Here is an 18,151-nt window from a genome sequence, read left to right on the forward strand (position 1 = left end):
ATTTTCTGAGGCTAAAATCAGACATCAAAATCGGAAGGTCCCCTCACTTTTGAGGCATAGGGGAACGAGAATCTGCAGTTCAGTGCCATCCTCAGCAACACAGTGAATCTGGGGCTAGCCTGGGCTCCTTTTCTTTCAGTGAAACAGATGTTTGAGGTAACCTATTGAGGAGACAGACTAGCTTAGTTGGAGTCATAGTTTGGGAGGTGTCAGCCCGTGACCGGGTGCTTCAGCAGATGTGCTTCAGCAGACTGAGCAAAATCACTTACCTGTGTCCAGGATGGAAAGAGGGGGAGGAATAGGTTGATAGTTCCACTTTTTGCCAGTGACCTAACTCCTTCCCACTGGCCCAGAGTCTTAGAGATTCTACCAGGTCCTAATGGCACACGCAAGAGACCAAGCTAATAGCATTTAGGGGTTACTTACAGTCTACACTGTGGATCATATTGTGGTGTGGCAGGATACCTTCATTCTCCCTTCACCCACCCCGTGCTACCGCCTTTTCCAAGTATTGACTGACCTTTCTTTTTAAATATAAGAAAATAGACTTGAGGGAAGCCTGAAGAAAAGGAGGGGATTGTGGGAGCCATTAGGGTCAAGGACACCACAGAATAGGTCACAGAATTAGCTGGTCTGAGCTCATGGGGGTTTGCAAGAGACAGTACTGATGACTGAGGAGCCTGCATGGGACTGACCTAGGAGGCCTCAGGGAGTAGAGCCACCTGCTGACTGACCTGTCAGCTGCAAGCTCTGAGAGCTGTTGCAGCTGTTGTCATGGGAGGAAGGGCAGAAACCTCCTACACACATTTGCTTAGATTACCAAAACCAAGAGTTACATTTTCTGGAACTTAAACGTGAATTTATTTTTCACAGCTTTGTTGACCAGAAGTCAGGGGTCAAGGTCCGCACTTGGTAGGAATGGCTCATTCTGAGCTTTTCTGTGCTGCTTGTCGGTAGCCACTTCCTTTGTCTTCATGGGGTCTATCCTCTGTGAGCTCATCACCTCTCTTTATAAAAACAATAGTCGCAGTGGGCCTGGGCCCACTGTAATACTTCATTTTAGCTCATTCATATCTTCAAAGCCTTGGTCCATATCATGGTTATTGGTTCTACATAGGGATCTGACAGGGACAGAACTCAGCAGCCACACTGGTCATTTCTGTAAACTCTCAGAGCTCATTCCAGCCTGCTCTGCTCCCCCAAAAGAGGAAAGCTCTTTTTCTTGACAAATTTCTGGCTGGAAATTTCCGTAGTAGTAGTGGAGAACCTTGGCATAGTAACAGATGGCCACAGTCTCCCAGAAAGCTGATTGTTAGTGTATGGTGCTATTTCCAAAATCCATGAATGATGGGACATCAGAAGGGTGGAGCAGCTTTCAGAAGTTCTACTAGAGGGTAATGTGTGTGTGTGTGTGTGTGTGTGTGTGTGTGTGTGTGTGTGTACACTGTGTATATATATATATGTGTGTGTGTGTGTGTATGTATCATACATGTATGTATACACACACGTCAAATGTATAAGTAAAGCTATTAGTAACCGGGACACTCTTTTTTTTTTTTTTTCCCAAATATTTTCTGTAGAAAAATGAAAGGAAGTCTTTCAAACCCTGGCTAAAATCTGATTTTGGTCATAGAGTTTCCTTGAAGGAAGACTAATTTCTATTGGAAGAGATCTCTTTTGTTTTCCTACTTGGTGTTTGTCTTACATTATAAAAAGAGCCAGGCCTTGATTTGTTTTGTCCCTACAGTTAATGAAAAAATAGCAAGCAAAGATCTTCTGAGAGTCAGTAGAATCTGGACCTGTTGTTGGAGGTAGGCAAGGTGCTACTGGACTCAAGGGGTGGGCACATCTGTGGCTTAGGCCCCGCCTTACTGCCCTAGTATAAGCCTGTGTTTATACATCTATATTTGTGAAATAAGGGCATTAGGAAACATCAGCATTGTTTTAGACAAAGGGAACAATGTTCCTCTGGTTATACCATTCACCCAATGTCCACAGTTAACTGTGGCATGAGCAGCTGGGAAGAGTTTAGTGCTGATGCTAAACTGGGCTGTTGGTTAGGGTTAGGGTTCAGGGGTTAGGGCTAGGGTTAGGGTTCAGGGGTTAGGGCTAGGGTTAGGGTTCAGGGGCTAGGGTTAGGGTTCAGGGGTTAGGGTTAGGACAGCATTTTATGAATGGCCTGTTCACTTCACCATCAAGCTAGCTCCTTCATCTGTAATCCCTCTTGACCCTACTGTGCTCATGATCATGTTGCCTATAATAGTGGTCACTGTTTGGTGGCACATACCAACTACCACCAGTGAGAATAGAACCTGCTGCCCCAGTGGGCTTCTTGACTGCATGTGGGAGCCCCCCTAGCTCTTGTAAGTCAATAGGCATAGACTTTCGGTGCATTGGTGTGGGGTGGATGATGCCCTGGGATTTTCCAGGGTTCTACAGGGCCCATGCTTGAGGCTGTGTGTGGTTGCTTCCTTGTCTTCCAAGCAAGGAGGTCAAGGGGCACTTTTAGTCCCATAGCAAATTCTAAGACTTCAGAGACTCTTCATCACACGTGCCTTCTGCTTCCTATCTGTGTTATTTCTTTATACATACATATTTCCTGTCTCTGGCTTGGCCTGCGCTTTGAACATGCAGAACCTGGCCTGGCTCCTCAGCTGCCTTCTCAAGAGTGCTGCATCATGCCATGCAGTTTCAGTCTCTGCAGACTGCCCATGCTTTGCAGCAGATGCTGCCAAAATGTCAGACCCAAATAACAGCTCCGACCTTGGAACTCTGGCTCAGGAGCTCAGTGGAAAAAGCTCTCTGGTGAAATAGAGTAATGGCTCTCCACAGCAGAACAGGTGGAATGTGATTTTATTACTATGCACAAATCTTGCTGCAGTATGCTGCAGAGCAGAGCAGCCTATCTAAGGGAGTTGTGCATGCCAAGAATCCAGGAACGGCAAAGTATCTATGCATATACATATCTACACACACAAATGCAATGCATATGGGGCTCGCTTAGGGGGCCACTGATTTGAGGAGTTTCCACTGCCATAGAACAGGCATGGAAAGCTGGGGAGAAGTGAGGGCCTAGGCTGTGTGGAGTTGCTATCAGATTCCCTGTGTAACAAAGAGGTTTCCTTTCAGTAGCTCATTTTCGTCTTCACAAGGGTTAGGAATTTGGCAAACATGAGTGCGGCTGGCCAGGCGGGCTCTGTTTTAGTCACATTGTGCAGGAAAGGTCACTGTAGTCTGCTTGACTCAGGAGCTGATCTTAGCAGTGCGTGCTGTTGGCTGTGGGTGAAAGACTAAGAAGAGGGGCTGAAGGGAACATCAGCGCAGGCAGCAGGATTCAGAAATTGAGCCCTCTTCCTCCACTTCCCAAACGGGGCCCAGAAAGGCATGAACACGGTCAGGAAGCAGCACCATGACAGAGAGAGGGTTTAGCTTCCTGTTTGTCCCTAAGCGGGGACAGTTACATGCTCTCCATGGCCCAGTTACCTTGCATGTACAACAAGCTTCCTGTGCTGTCCTCGGGATCGGAGACAGATTACAGTACAGTTTGCTGTAGCTGAATACCTATCTCTCCAGAACGTTCTGTTGAAAAACCTGGCCAACTTGACATGCTGATGTGTTTGGAGGTGGGGCCTCTGGGGACTAATCAGAGCTAGATGAGGTCATAAGTTGGAGTAGTGACAGTAGTGGCTTTATAAAAAAGAGGAAGTTTCAGTTTCAAGTTGTTATCTTTAACCCTGTTTTCCTGAGGTAAGGGTGACACATAACAGCCTGGCCATAGTGAAAGTGTGCAAGAATGAGCCCTGCCACACAAGTGGGAAAGCCCACAGCAGTCAGACACTCGCTCGTCACCCTAAGGCGACGTGACGTGAACCTCTCCCCACTCCTTTCTGAGTCCCCAAACCTTTGGTCTTCTGCCAGTCACCTGAGACTGCTCGGGGTTTTATAGAGAGGTATATGGATGCACTTGGTAAATTTTGAGCCTGGCTTTCCTTCACTCAATACGCACGTACTTGGCATGGAGTCAGTGGTCAGCCAGGGTGTCTTCTTGACCTGTGGTGACACACACAATGTACGATTTGTGACATTGCCATTTTAAATGTACAGTGCAATGAGAACATTTCCTTCAAGATGTTGTGCGGTGCTGTCCTTTTTTTTTTTTTTTTTTTTTTTACCCCTAAGACCTATCCTATTTCAAAGAGTAACTAACTCTTAAAAAGGAACTCTGCTTTCCCAGCCTGGAACTCACTCTATCAACTAGGCTGGCCCGTTACTCTGAGATCCCTCTGCCTCTGCTGGGATTAAAGAATTGAAGAAGTGTGCTGCCACCGCCCAGGCCCTTTCTTAATGGCGCAACAATGGTCACTGGTATACAGATATCCTTTTGCATTTCTGTTTTCAGTACCTGTTGGTTTATTAGAGGTGCAACAGCTAAGCGATGTGTCATGCTCAGCCTTTGACAACTGCCTGTTTACTCTCATTTGTGATGCCCAGAAGGTCTAGGTCCTCCACATCCTTGCCGACACTGACTTTACTCTTGTGCTAGCTGTTCTCATAGATGAGAAATTTCACCAATAGTTTCCATTTTCTCAATGCTGGGTGCAACCTGTAAATTTTTGCCTATTTACACATTCTAATTCTCTAATTCTTTACTCTTGGTTCTTGGTATGCTCCCCCCCCTCCTTCCTTCCTTCCTTCCTCTCTCCCTCCCTCCCTTCTTTTTTTTTTTTTTTAAGCAATGATTCATTATGCAACTTGCAATAGCCTGTAACGTAAAATGTTACCAGGCTGGTCTTTAGCTTACAGCTATCCTCCTGCCTCCTGAATGCTGTGATTAAAGCTGTGAGCCACAGTTGGTCCATGTTCCTATTGGCATATTTTGGTATTGGTTGTGTTTTTTCTCTTTCTTTCTTTCTTTCTTTTCCTTTGTCATTTCTTATCAGACGTGACTATAGTCTTCTGTAGGCTATCCCCAGATACTGTCCTGAGTAATTCTCCTCATTCTAATGGCAACATCCCTTCATGTACTAATGTTCTTAGAATTTTCAAAGTCCTTTTGCCCATTTGTTGCTTGTGCCATTGCTGTAATATTTTAGATACAATCGTAGTATATTTCAGGAGTATTTGACAAATATTCTATTAATAGTTCTATGGTCCTAACTAGTATTTATATCCCTGATCCGTATTGAATTATATTATATGTGTGTGTGATGTAAGGCGCCAAATACATGACTTTTGTTTGCTTTTGTGTGTAGTGTTGTGCATGTTCATGATGACATGTATGCCTGTGTGTACTAGAGGTAGATACTGCGTATCTTGCTAAATCACTCTTCACCTTATTTTTTGAACAAGGCTATCTCCAGTTCTTTGATTTATTTGAGACAGGATCTCACTGGGTAGCACTGGCTGTCCCAGAACTCACTGTATATCTGGATGGCCTTGAATTTATAGTGATCTATGCCTCTGCCTCCTGAGTGCTGGGATTATAGGCCGGGGTCACCACTGCCTGGCCCAGGGCTTACTCCTGTTTTATAAGTCCAGTCGTCCAGCCTTGGGAGGGGTTACTGCCAACAGCTAGGGTGTGTCGGTGTGTCTTCTCACCTCCATCATTTAATCTGGGTGATCTCTTACTGGCTTGTCTAGAGGCTTCAGTATAAACCATTACAGGCAGTAAGGCAGCATCACAGTTTAAGTCATTCTGCCCAGAAGAACAGTCTGTTTTCATTTACGTGTGACTTCTGTCCTTCCTCCCACTGATATTTATGTTCTTCAATATTCAACCATTTCACTCCCTTGATTCAATTTATTCTCATTTATGTTATTCTTTTAAATTCCATTTTCAAATTAGATACTGGATACCTTTTTTTTTTTTTTCTCTCCCTCATTTCCAGATTGTTTATTTTTGGTGCATAGCAAATTCTAAGAAGTCTATCTGAGTGCATTTAAAGGCAAGTGTAACTTCCATAGGAAAAGCATCTTCTGTGAAGACGGGGAATCTTGAAACTTTTGGCACAGATGTTTGGTAGTCAGGCTAATGACAGGCAGCAGGCTGACCCTAGAGTCTGAAGTAACAAACATCAGACAAAACAGAGATACTTTTCAGCTTCTGATGGGGTTATGTTCTAATAAGCACAGTGTAAATTAGACATAAGTCTAGCATGAATAATACATCTAACCAACAGAACATTATAGCTTACCCTGGCTTACCCCAAATATACTCAGAATATCACATTAGCCTATGACTGGGAAAAATCACCTGAAGTATATTTTTAAAATAACATGTTGAATGTATCAATATTGAAGGCTGTTCTGAAAGCACAAAACATGTCAGCTGTGTGGTATGTTGTCCCATGTTAAAGCCGCAAATCTGAAGTTGAACTTTCAAAGGGAAACTGAACCTTGTACCATGATAATTGGAATGCTGGTGAACACTTTTACAGGATAGCAAGCCGTTTGTTTTTCTTCTGGTAACAGATATCATGAGTTGGTGTTGAATCGTATCCTTCAATTTCTACATCTTCTGCTTCAGCTGAGATGGTCAGGATTTCTCTGCTACGTCTCTGCACTGACTTAGCTAATGTTCAGCTGGTACTGAACTTCTGGTCGGTGTCTCCTTCCTAGTATATTATTTACATGTGTCTATTTTAGGAAAGAGACTTAGAAAATAACACACCCATGATTTGTATCTTTATGTCTGAGTTGGGCTCGATGTGTTCACATTTTATTAAGGATTTTCCTCAATAATTAGAAAGGCATGTGTGGTGGCTTGAATGAAAACGCCCCCCCAAGGGAGTGGCAATATTAGGCTTTGTTGGAGTAGGTGTGGTCTTGTCGGAGGAAGTTGTCACTGTGGAGGTGAGCTTTGAGGTCTCATACATGCCCAAGCTATTCCTATTTCCTGCACAAGATGTAGAACTCTCAGCTACTTCTCAGACACCATGTCTGTCTGCATGCTGCCATGTTCCACCCTGATGATAATGGACTGAACCTCTGAAACTGTAAGCCACCACAATTAAATGTTTCCCCTTATAAGAGTTGCCATGGTCATGGTGTCTCTTCACAGCAACAGAAACCCTGACTAAGACAGCATGTAATTTCCTATTTATATAGTGTGCAAGCGTCAGCTTTATGAAGTGTCTATTCTCCCTTCACATTCTTTAACGACTTCTGTGGTGAAATTATCTGAGTCGGAGCTGTTTTCAGTAGACTGCCTGTTGGTTTCTTTTGTGTGAAGCAGTTATTGAGGATGTATGATTTTCCTTACTCCACATAATTTAGAACTTTATTGTCTTAACAAATTGAGCTGTTGCCATTTCAGATGTATACCTTGTGTTTTATATGGGTATGTCTTTTGATTCTGAATAATATCTGATATTGCTACAATTACATTATCTTTCTGTTTCTCTGAACCAGTTATTTCTGTCTGTCTATTTATCTATCTATCTATCCATCCATCCATCCATCCATCCATCCATCTATTATCTTTATATTTCATCTTTGTTTTCTGGTATCTGCTTTTGATGATTTTTTAAGAAAAGTAATATGGTGTCTTTAAACAAATTTAAGTCTGACAATCTGTGTTTTCATGGAATATTACAGTTTCTATTACTGATATTATATTTTTTTAAGATTAAAACATTATTTATATTTGTAGGGTGCCCTCAGAAGCCCAGAAGAGGGTGTCAGATCCCCTGGAAGTATTGATGGTTGTGATCTGCCAGGCAGATGCTGGGAGCTGAGCCTGGGTTTCCTACACGAACAGAAAGCACTCTTAACTGCTGAGTCCATTATTACTGATAGATTCTTTTTTTGTTTGTATGTTTTACGTGTGGAGTGGAGTGTGCAACTTTTGTTTGTCCTGTCTCTTCTATGTTCCCTTCTCTTGACTGAACATTTTATCATTCTTTCTTCAGGTGCTCTGTTGCTATTATTTCCGTACTTACACTATCGATGACTGTGTTCCTCCCTTTCCATCTTCAGGGTGGATTTCTTTTTGTGCTCAGGCAGTGCAAGAATGCTCTGATTCCTTTTATCTTTTTGAGTTCTCTGAGCACATACATGCATTCATTTCCCGTGATCGTATCTGTCTGTAAGCCCTCGAGTTGCCATCACTAGTCCACTCAAGACACACTAATGACCCACGGTTTCCTTTTTTTTTTTTTTTTTTTTTTGTTAAGATTCGTTTTCAGTATCCTAGCTCTCTCACGAAGATGATTTTCCTTCGCTTTGAACACCTTCGTTTAGTATTTTTAGTCATGACCCGCAGTAGCAATTTTCTCAAATCTGTTGTATTTTTACTTATTATTATTGCTACTATTATGTGTGAATAGTATAAGGAGGCATATGTCACAGCACATGTGTGGCAGTCAGACGACTTTTTGGAGCTGTTTCTCTCCTTCCCAATCAGCTCCAAAGATCGAACTCAGGTCCCCAAGCTCTTACTGCAAGCGCCTCTGTCCACTGAGCCATCTCCCCAATCCTACTTCCTTTCCCTGGCTATTTGGTTTATTTTCCTTGGTTTGCAGCATTTTGTTGTTTTAGTACTGTTTTGAGACAGATTTTTAAAGTGCTGTTCATGGTTTCAGTGGCTCCTCCCGTCTTGAAGCCTGTATCCTGGAGGCAAAGACATGAACTGCAAACCTGACCTGCCTTCTGCATCTTGGTGTCACATGCCTGGGAATAGTCTCTGTCCATTTACCTTTCTTTAAGGTCGACTCTTCTGTGCCTTATAATCATTGTGCTCCATCCTCGGCTTTCTTTCCCTCCAGTCCCAACACACTCAGCTGCACAAGACCGGTTCTCCTCTCTTCCCCAGCTTCTTCAGACACTGTCCTAACTTCCCAGGCTGTAGGCTGCCACTCCATGCTTTGTTCTAAATGAATTTCTCTGATGTCCCTTATTGTTCATTATTTCTATATTTCCCAAGTCCATTGAATGCCTCCTAAGTTTTAAATTAGCATTTGGGGACTCTCAAACTGCTTGGCCACATTTTTGTTTCTGGTGCTTCTAAAAGTTCATTTCCATCATGGACTTCATGAACATAGCAAATGAGGTTATTTGAAAGTATCTGTTTCCTGTTTCTAACCCAGTTTTCACTGATGAGTGTGTGTGTGTGTGTGTGTGTGTGTGTGTGTGTGTGTGTGCCTATCTACTTTACTGTACTCTTTGATTATGCTTCTGGGTTGTACTTGGGAGTTTGATATCTACAATAATTTAGGGCTTGGATAATATATGCATATATTTCCATATGTGTGCATGTTTATTTATTTACTTAGAGAGGGGAGTTTATTCTCTCCAGATGCTCTAACTGTGTGGGATCACCACAATCTATTTTAGGTTTCAGATTTCACTCAGCTGGGTAGCACCTTGCACTAAATTAACTGAGTACTAGATAGAAGGGGCCCTCCATGCAGTGTCCATGCTTGGAATATTCCTTCCAGTTCCCTCATTCTCTGGGGGTGTAGGTCTTCGTGGATTGATAAAAGCCACGGTTATTCATCAGGTCCTTCTCTTTTTATAGGTTTAGGCAGAATAGTCATTTTCAAAGATGTTCTCATCCTTATCTTTTGAGCTTTTAATATATCAAGTTAGTGTCAGGGAAGATTGAGGTTGAAGATGAGATTAAATGATCCCTCTGCTTCCTCCAGTGTGCAGAGATGGTTCCAGATTATTCCTGTGAACTCAGTGTAGCCACACAAGTGAAAGAAGGCATGTTTTGAAAGTGACACCACATGAGAAAGGTCCAAACTTCCCATTGTTCATTTTGAAACTGCATGGAGGCCAGAAACCAGGGACGGTGGCTTCTTGAAGCTGGGAAAATCTAGAATGGGTTCTCCACTGCAGCCTCCTCTGCCTTTAGAGCCGGTGCCCTGATTTCAGTCTGGAGAGCAGCAAGGTCCTAGATTTGTGTTGTTTTCTGGGGTCCAGTCTGTGGTTACTGGTAACATTGACAGAAAAGTGGGTATAAGCCCTCTAGGGTAGAGCATATGTTCCTCTAGTCTTACTCAAGTTCTTATCCTCTACTTCCAGAATTTGCACACCTCTAAGAAAAAGGGCGCCCTGGCAAACCCACATGTCAGCTCTCTTGAATTCTGCCTTTTGTGGGTCCTGGCTTGATGCCTCTTTACCTTTTGCTAAAGTAGGTCTTTTGGACAGGTGACTTTAGCATTCTGTCCCAGCATGCCCTTGTGAGGAGCCAGAGCGCGACATTGCCCCGGATTGCAGTGCTAACCTTTCTTTTGAATCTGATGGTGGAACTAGTCTGGTTGTGGTTTAGAATGTCACATTCCAGCTGACATTTAGTCATATAATCATTCTGCAGGTTAGAATAAGAACACCTTAATGGCCTTCTTTTTGTATCTCTCATGCTAATTTTCCTCAGAAACCATATGAGAGAAATGTCCTCCTATTGCCTTCTTATAAGTAAACCCGAGGCCTCGGTTGCTTTCTAAACTCTAGGTACCTGTCACTCTGGCTCCCTGCTGCAAATCTCCCTTTCAATTCACTTATTCTCTGGGGTACAGTTCTCCATGGCCTCATTTAAAAGACAACAAAACAAAAGAAAAACCATGGGTGTCTATTAGGTCCATTCGAGCAGGATGGCCCTTTCTCTGACCAGGATCTGTACTCAAGTGGTATCTAAGACGTGCAGCTCACAGCCCTCAGCCTAACTTTGCTCATGTCATCCCTCCCACTGGTAGTGATGGAAGAGGCACTAAGACAGACACCAGAGTAGAGCCTGGACTTGTTCCCTGGCTGTGCAGTTTACGTCAGCAATGGGGCCACAGCGTGTGTCCTGTGATGGCACTGTGTTGGACTAAGTACAGGCTCTTTCAAGCCAGCTATCTTAAAAGAACAGCCCTCATTTCAGTGCTGTGGGAAATGGCACACATTACTTGCTATCGACATGCACAAACTGTCTTTGATGCACTTAAACACATTTAATAAAAGGTAATATGGGGTTCAGCTGACAACCAGTCTACTAAAGCAGCGTGAAGGATCTGTGCCCAAGGGGGGAAAAAGGGCTTTGGATTTTAAGAATCCAGGCTCAAGCATAGCACTGCGAGCCTTTTGAATTTTGCCACCATCTAAATGAAGCTTCTAGGGTTCTGGGCTCTGAACCAGCCAGGAGGCAAGCGAACAAAGGATGAAAAGGTAGGAAGAGAGGGGGAGGGAAAGGCTCTTACACCCTCAGAACAGAATTTGGGAGGGAAAAGCTGCCTTTCTACTCTAGGAGAAATGGCCGTTTCATCTCTAATGCTTGGGCTTATGACAAGAAAATTTGTAGTTAGTTAGAAATGTGTAACAACCCAGACTGCTTTTTCCCAGTACCTATCAGAAGTGTTGGGCTTCGTGGAAACCACCTATGGTTATGGACATGTGGGAAGAGTTTCCTGAAGAAGGACCAAGGGGTGTCCTTGGCTGTTCTCACAGTCTCTGCTTTTAATCATGGAAACAATGATGTCAGGCACTGTGGAGACACATAGAGCTGTCATATACCAGGTTACCTGTGAGCTTTTAGACTCCAGTGCATGAATGTATGCATGAATATATTCAAGGACCTTAAATAGCACCATCCCAACAACTGCTATGCATTACATTTCAACGGGTCCTGTTTAAATATTGTATCTGGGCATAAACTGTTAGTGTAAACACTCAATCTGTGAAGCTGATTAATATAAAAGTGTATTTTTACCTTTGCAGATTAGCCTACATTTTTTTTGACTTAGGAATTTCCTGTGAAAGAAAGACAAAGCTTCAAAAAATAAAGGGAATTGAAAGAAAAAAAAAAGATCACTGACTTTTCTTCCTTATGTGGTTGAAGTCATTTACTCCCAGCAAAATATATGCTATTTGAACGAGTATTTATTTCGCTAGCGAGCTTGAACCTCCCCTCCCTGTCAGAGGTACCAGAGTGGACTGGACAGACGACTTCCTTAACAAGTTGAAGATTTTGATTTGTCAAAATAATGCTGACAGAGAAGTTCACTCACTCATCTGTATTGGGCCACTGGCCTCCTGTGAATTCCCACAGCACTGCCAGGCTTGTGTGGAACACAGATTGGATTCCAACTGCAGAACTAGAGGGGGGTAATTACTCCCATCAATTTGGGTTAAAATGCTTGCCTAAATTAGTTCAGTAGTTTTCACACACTGTCAAGAGATAAAGAACGAGATTAGAGGCTATGGAGAAATCATCTTACATTTTGGTGAGATGAAACATGCGTGGTTTTGTAAAAGACTGATTTTTGGAACTATGGGGAGGCTCTCATAGCCTCTTAGCAGTCATGCCTTCCCCAGTGCTAGCTGAAGTCTGTTTGTTGTTTGCAAACAGCAGTCAACAGGGGTTCTAACCCCCTGACCCCCATGAGCCCAGAACAGAGCTTTGGAATAATGCCAGAGGTGTATGTACTTGAGCTGTTTCTAGAACAAGCAGGCATTACCTCTTGACCCTCTTGACCGTGTCTGAGCATCAGGTTCTGTGCTGTCTCACAGGGTGCAGAGTTCCTCTTCTCGGGGGACCTGTGGGCGAGTGAAGGAGACACAGGTCCTTCAGCCTTTCCCAGAGAAACAGGAGGCTAATGGTGTCTTTCTGTCTCTCTTCATGTGCATTGCATGTCTGGGGTGGGGGAGCGTGTTGTGCAAGCTCCAAACAGTGGTACTTGCCTGTTGTCTTTAGGATGCTATCAGAAGCTTCTGAAAAGACAGCAGCCTAAGTACCAGGGCAGCCAGCCATTTAGTCGAGGGGAGGACAAAGAAAACACGAGGAGACTTGAGCCTCAGCAGGGCTATCCCTATCCCTGAGGCAGGAATGAGGGCCTGGCAGGTGGTCAGAACAATTACACTGGCAGAGCCTCACAGCTGTGTTGGAGTGTACTTTGGTTTCTATGAGATAGTAGAAAAATACTACTGTAATCAGGCTAGCCTGGCCCAACTCCATGGCAAGTGGTAGGATCTAATAATACAGGAAGCCAGGCAGAAGCATTGTACCAGGAGAGAACATTTGGGGGCTGTTGTCCAGAGGTGGCATTAAGGCTGATGGTAGAGGAAGAACCTAGAGTTCCTTTCGGCCTCAGAGCATTGTGATAGGATAGGTTCCAGATGCTAGAGATGGAAGGGTTTTCCATGTGCCTATGCAGAGATAAGCAATGGCTCTGGCTAGCCAGAATGTGGTGCTGCTCATAGCATATTCTCCCTCCAGGCCCCTCAGGGCCATTGTCATGAAAGGACCATGACAGGAGGTCTTAATCTTGATTGCACCTGGGATTTAGGCAGGATTTATAACAGGCAGTGTTATGAATAGGTTTCATGCTGGCCTGGGCCCATCACTGTGCCAGCACCAAATAACACATAGAGACGCTGTATTAGATATAATGCTGTTGGCCTGTTACTAGCATTTCTTATTGGCTTGCTGTCTTAAATATTAACTCATTTCTATTAATCTAAGTATTTCCAAGTGGTCTTATCTTACCGGCGAGAAGGGCCGGCATTCTGTTCTCTCCGTCCTACATCTTGAATCTCCTCCCTACTACTTTCTCTCTCCTTATCTCCTAGTCCTGCCTATCTTGCTTCCCTATTGGCAACAGTGCTTTATTCATTAACCAATAAGAAAAACATATTTACAGAATGACATCTCCCATCCAGGCAGCCTGGCAGCAGAGGCCCACAGTGTGCACCTGTGCAGTACCCTCATGTCATCAGCTGAAGCCATAGTCTGGCAATGTCCTTTCAGATGCCACTGCTACTGTCGTAAGATGCAGGAAATCTGCTTTGCTTTCACTGAACAATTATGAGTAATTTGATCAATGCAAGTGTGAAATGCCTTCTTATTGTGGTATCTGTTGGGAATTGGTTCCAAGGTTTCCCACCCCACCCTGAGGTTAAAAAAAAAAAAATCTATAGGCGCTCATGTCCCTTGTGATAAATAGCACACAGTTACATAGTACATATATAGATCCTCCTGAATACTTTAAATCATCTCTAGGTAACTTATAAGGCTTAATAAAGTGTGAGCATCATATAAATGGTTATGCTATGTTGATTAAGGAATGGTGGCAGAAAAAAGACTGTCCTGGTATAATTTTTTTCTGTATATTTTCAGTACTGTTTTGGTTGTGATTGGCTGACTGTGTATGAATGGAGTCTGGGGTATACACCATTCCACCCCCTGTCATTTCTACTGCAAGGCTGATAACAGAATCGCATCTGCAAGTAGCAGAACTCACTCAATCCCTAGAGTAATGCCTACAGTGCAGTGCCTGCTTGAGAGGGGCCATGGTATCAACAGAGACATCTGGTCTACCTGGAGGGGAAGCGAGGGGAATATTAGGAGGACACCCTGCTTTACTTTGGTGACTTTTCTTCAAAGGTTGGTGATGCTTCCAGCAGAATGGCAAATCCAAGGAAAGAGCTACATCACCATGCTGTCACTTCCTTCCCAAATTATAAGGTCTACTGTGTTTTCCCATGTACTGAAACCTCAGAGCTAGCTGAAGAACAACAACACTTGGAGCAATACACAGCCAGTGAGATATGTGTAGCAACTGATATTTGCAGTTGGGGGAGCTCTCCCTGTAGTCAACTGCACTTAATCCCAGAATATGGGCAGCTTGTGGCCAAACTGGCTGAAGGCTGCAGCTTCTCCGGTCCAAGGCTGGTCTGCACATGTGAGCATCACTCTTGTAGATGTTACTGTTCCTGTAATAGTGACCCACTATCACAAACACCATCATTCTTTTAGGGAGATTTTATAGAATCTACTGAAAGCTTCTGGCATATTTGATATAGCATGATCTTATGGTAAGGCAGCATCAATGTTCAGGGAGTGTCCATCTCTGACAAAGCTGGGTGTCTCCAAAGCCAAGGCTGCTTCAGTTATTGCAAGGCCCCTGTGACCTTTATCATCATGCTTAAGGGTCAGAAGTTCTAACTAGTGGAGAGATGCCTTAGCAGTGTACTGCTCTTGTAGAAGACACAAGTTCAGCTCCCAATATGCATATCCAGCTGTAACACTAGCTCCATGGGATCTGAAGCCCTCTTCTGCCATGGGAGGGTACCTGTATTCCTGAGTACACACACACACACACACACACACACACACACACACACACACTTAAAAATAAACTGTATTTAAAAAAACTTCCCCAACATGTTCTGAATGAGTACTGCACCTAGCAAAACACATTTGTATGTTATCAAACATTTGTTGCTGGGTTAATCATGATGACCCTGATCTAAGATGATGGGACTCTCAAAATTAATTTTTCCTGGCTGTGAGTATGGCTCAAGACAGAGCAGGTGTTTAGTGTGATCAAGGCTTTGGGCTCATTCCCTATAACAAAATCGGAGGCAAACAAAACTAATTATAAACCAAAAGCAGAAGAGTTACATCCTACATACTCACATGTGCTGGCTGGGTAGATAATTAGGGTCTCACAGAGGCTGGGCAGGTGCTCTAGGGTCTCACAGAGGCTGGGCACATGGACTAGGGTCTCTCCCATGCTGAGTAGGTGTGCTAGGGTTTCACAGAGGCTGGACAGGTGTGTCAGGATCTCACAGAGGCTGGGCAGGTATGCCAAGGTCTCACAGAGGCTGGGTATGTGCATGTCCTAGGGTTAAATAGAGACTGAACAGGTGCACTAGGATCCCACAGAGGCTTGGAGGTGCATGTCCTAGGGTCCCACAGAGGCTGGACAGGTGCTGTGTCGCTGAGGTCAATCTCCAGGGTAAAAGACATTTTAAATGGGAAACTGGGAAGTGGCCTTGGTGTGGTTTGGTGGAGCTGCCACAACCTGAAGATTGAACCAATAGACACATCATATTTTCTCATGGTTCTGGAAACTGGAAATCTGAGTCGAGGGTGTCAGCAGTTTGCTGTTTTCCAAGCCCTCTCCCTCAGCCATCCTCTCTCTGTAGATTTATAGTTACCCTCCCCACCCTCACCACATGTCTGATTATAAAGACACTAGTCCTGTTGGATTAGCCCTATCCCCATGACCTCATTTTACCTTAATTAGTTCTCTAAAGGTCTGATCTATAAACACAAGCACATTCTGTATTCCTGGAGGTTATGACCCCAACATATGCATTTTGTTCACGAAAGAAGTGTAGTCCAGCCTGTGGTAGATTCTCCACTTTCAAAATCTTCCCCAGTTCCAGATGAAGTCAGACATATGTACCCTGGGCATGCATGTTTCCCAAGGTACACAGCTGGGGCAGAATGTTATAAACATAGTGTGAAGCCCCAGGGACAGAACACCCTTCTATTTCCAAGCTGTGCATATTACATTTTTCTTAGTGAGACTGAATAATAAACAGGGGTGGAATATTCTAAGTCATGCCTTCCTTTATGCCAAAAAATCATCCTGCCATTTTTCAGAGACCATTCCCTTCATGACTGTTTGGTATGCTGTATCTGCCACTGTTTGCTATGGAAAAAAGCAGTCATTTCTTTCAAGATAATTCACTCAGCTTTGAGTAAACACTGGACACTGAAGCAGATCCCCACTCTGCAAATGGAATGCAAAGCTATTTCAGTCAGGGAGAGAGACTTAATGACTAAGAGACTCATAAAAAGAAAAAAGAAAAAAGAAAAAAAAAGCCTTTGTAGATGGCATTTCACAGACTAAAGTCAGAGCTCAGCGTCAAAACACCCTTATAGCCAGAGGTTCAAAACCCAGCACTGTAAAATGAATACAGATTTAAGTATCTCAAAACCAGCTATTGCACCATGGCTAGTATTGCCAGGTGAGTCCTCTTTAATGTACACAGGACACACTGGGAAACTAAGATGTGACTTCTGAGTAGTTACCTATATGGCTATATTGTATACAGGAGCAGGGAGATACATTATTGTGACAGAATACAAGTCACCTGGACTGATGCCAACAGTATCTATATATACCCTTTTGTGGCATTTCAGCCTGCTTTTCCAATGATATATGAGAGCAAAGACAGCTCAATGGTTTATTGTTTCCTGACACTTGACAGAGAAAATCCAATGAACCTGACCATAAGGCTAATAAAAAGAAAAAAGAAAAAAGAAATTCCTTGGTTTCACTGGGCTCTTTAAGGCTTGTTTACTCCATTTTTCTCCTTTATTGTCCTCCTCTCCTTCTGACCTCTTCAGAGGAGCGAGGCATTGTTACATCCATCTAAACATCCATCTACACATCTCCTTTGCAGTGAACTGTCATTTCTTTTTGAGCAGAATCATATAATGAAAGTTGCTGAAATATTGGCTAATACTCAGCCATTTAAATTCTTTCCAGCAAAGGTCAATGATGAATCTTTAAAGAACATCGAGGAAATGGGATTTTTTAGCATACATTTCTATTTTCAAAGAGCAGCTGCTTCTTTAAATTGCTATGGAGACATAGAAAAGAGCTTATGTGTGTCGAGAAATCCCACTCATACCTTTTCCTTGGCTGATGACTCCTTTGCTATAATCTTTGTCCTAATTTTGCATTAGAACTCACTAATCATTTCATCCCACTAACCACTGTTAAGTCCACTGGTTACTGTTCATAGTTAAAACAATTAGTTATTGTTCATTATAAAAGTAAGACAGCTTGCATTAATCCCTGGGTATATGGTGCTCTGTAGGACACATAGCAAGAATCTATGATGGTTCCTCTACCATGAGTGCAAGACAGATGAACAAGAGCTTTCAGATAATTGCCAAAGCCTAGGTATCTCTAATGCAGCAACAGTTCTCAACCTGTTGGTCATTATCCCCTTGGAGGTTGAACGACCCTTACACAGGGGTCACAAACCTAAGACCATTGGAAAACATAGATATTTACATTAAAATTCATAACAGTTGCAAAATGCAATTATGAAGAAAGAGCAAAATTTTATGGTTGGGGGGGGTTTCACCACAACATGAGGAACTGTATTAAAGGGCCCCAGCTCTAATGTGTGTGTGCTGTTATTTCAGGTCTCTGAATTCAATCCTTTGACGTTCACCAGCGTAATCGAGTGTGAAAAGCCAAACAATGACCTGAGTAGATTTCGCGGCTGCATGTGAGTATCATGCATCTTCGAGAGTTTTCCTATTTTCCTTTTGTTAAACCATACACACGCACAGAAACACAGATTCATAACATGCTTTTGGATATCCTTTGCCACATTCATCATTTTTGACCAATCTTGG

The 18,151-nt window shown here is 43.2% G+C and overlaps 1 protein-coding gene across 1 annotated transcript in view; it reads left to right on the plus strand.

Moving 5' to 3' along the window:
* Atp10a (ATPase phospholipid transporting 10A (putative)) overlaps window positions 1-18,151 on the plus strand; it is a 146,311-nt gene that overhangs the window by 80,168 nt on the left and 47,992 nt on the right. Inside the window, exon 3 of the mRNA XM_051174120.1 lies at window positions 17,936-18,021. Within this exon, the coding sequence (XP_051030077.1) occupies window positions 17,936-18,021 (86 nt within the window). The remainder of the gene's footprint in view (window positions 1-17,935; window positions 18,022-18,151) is intronic.

The sequence above is a fragment of the Phodopus roborovskii genome, unplaced genomic scaffold (genome assembly GCF_943737965.1).
Source record: "Phodopus roborovskii unplaced genomic scaffold, PHOROB, whole genome shotgun sequence".
In the NCBI taxonomy this organism is placed as follows: Eukaryota; Metazoa; Chordata; class Mammalia; order Rodentia; family Cricetidae; genus Phodopus; species Phodopus roborovskii.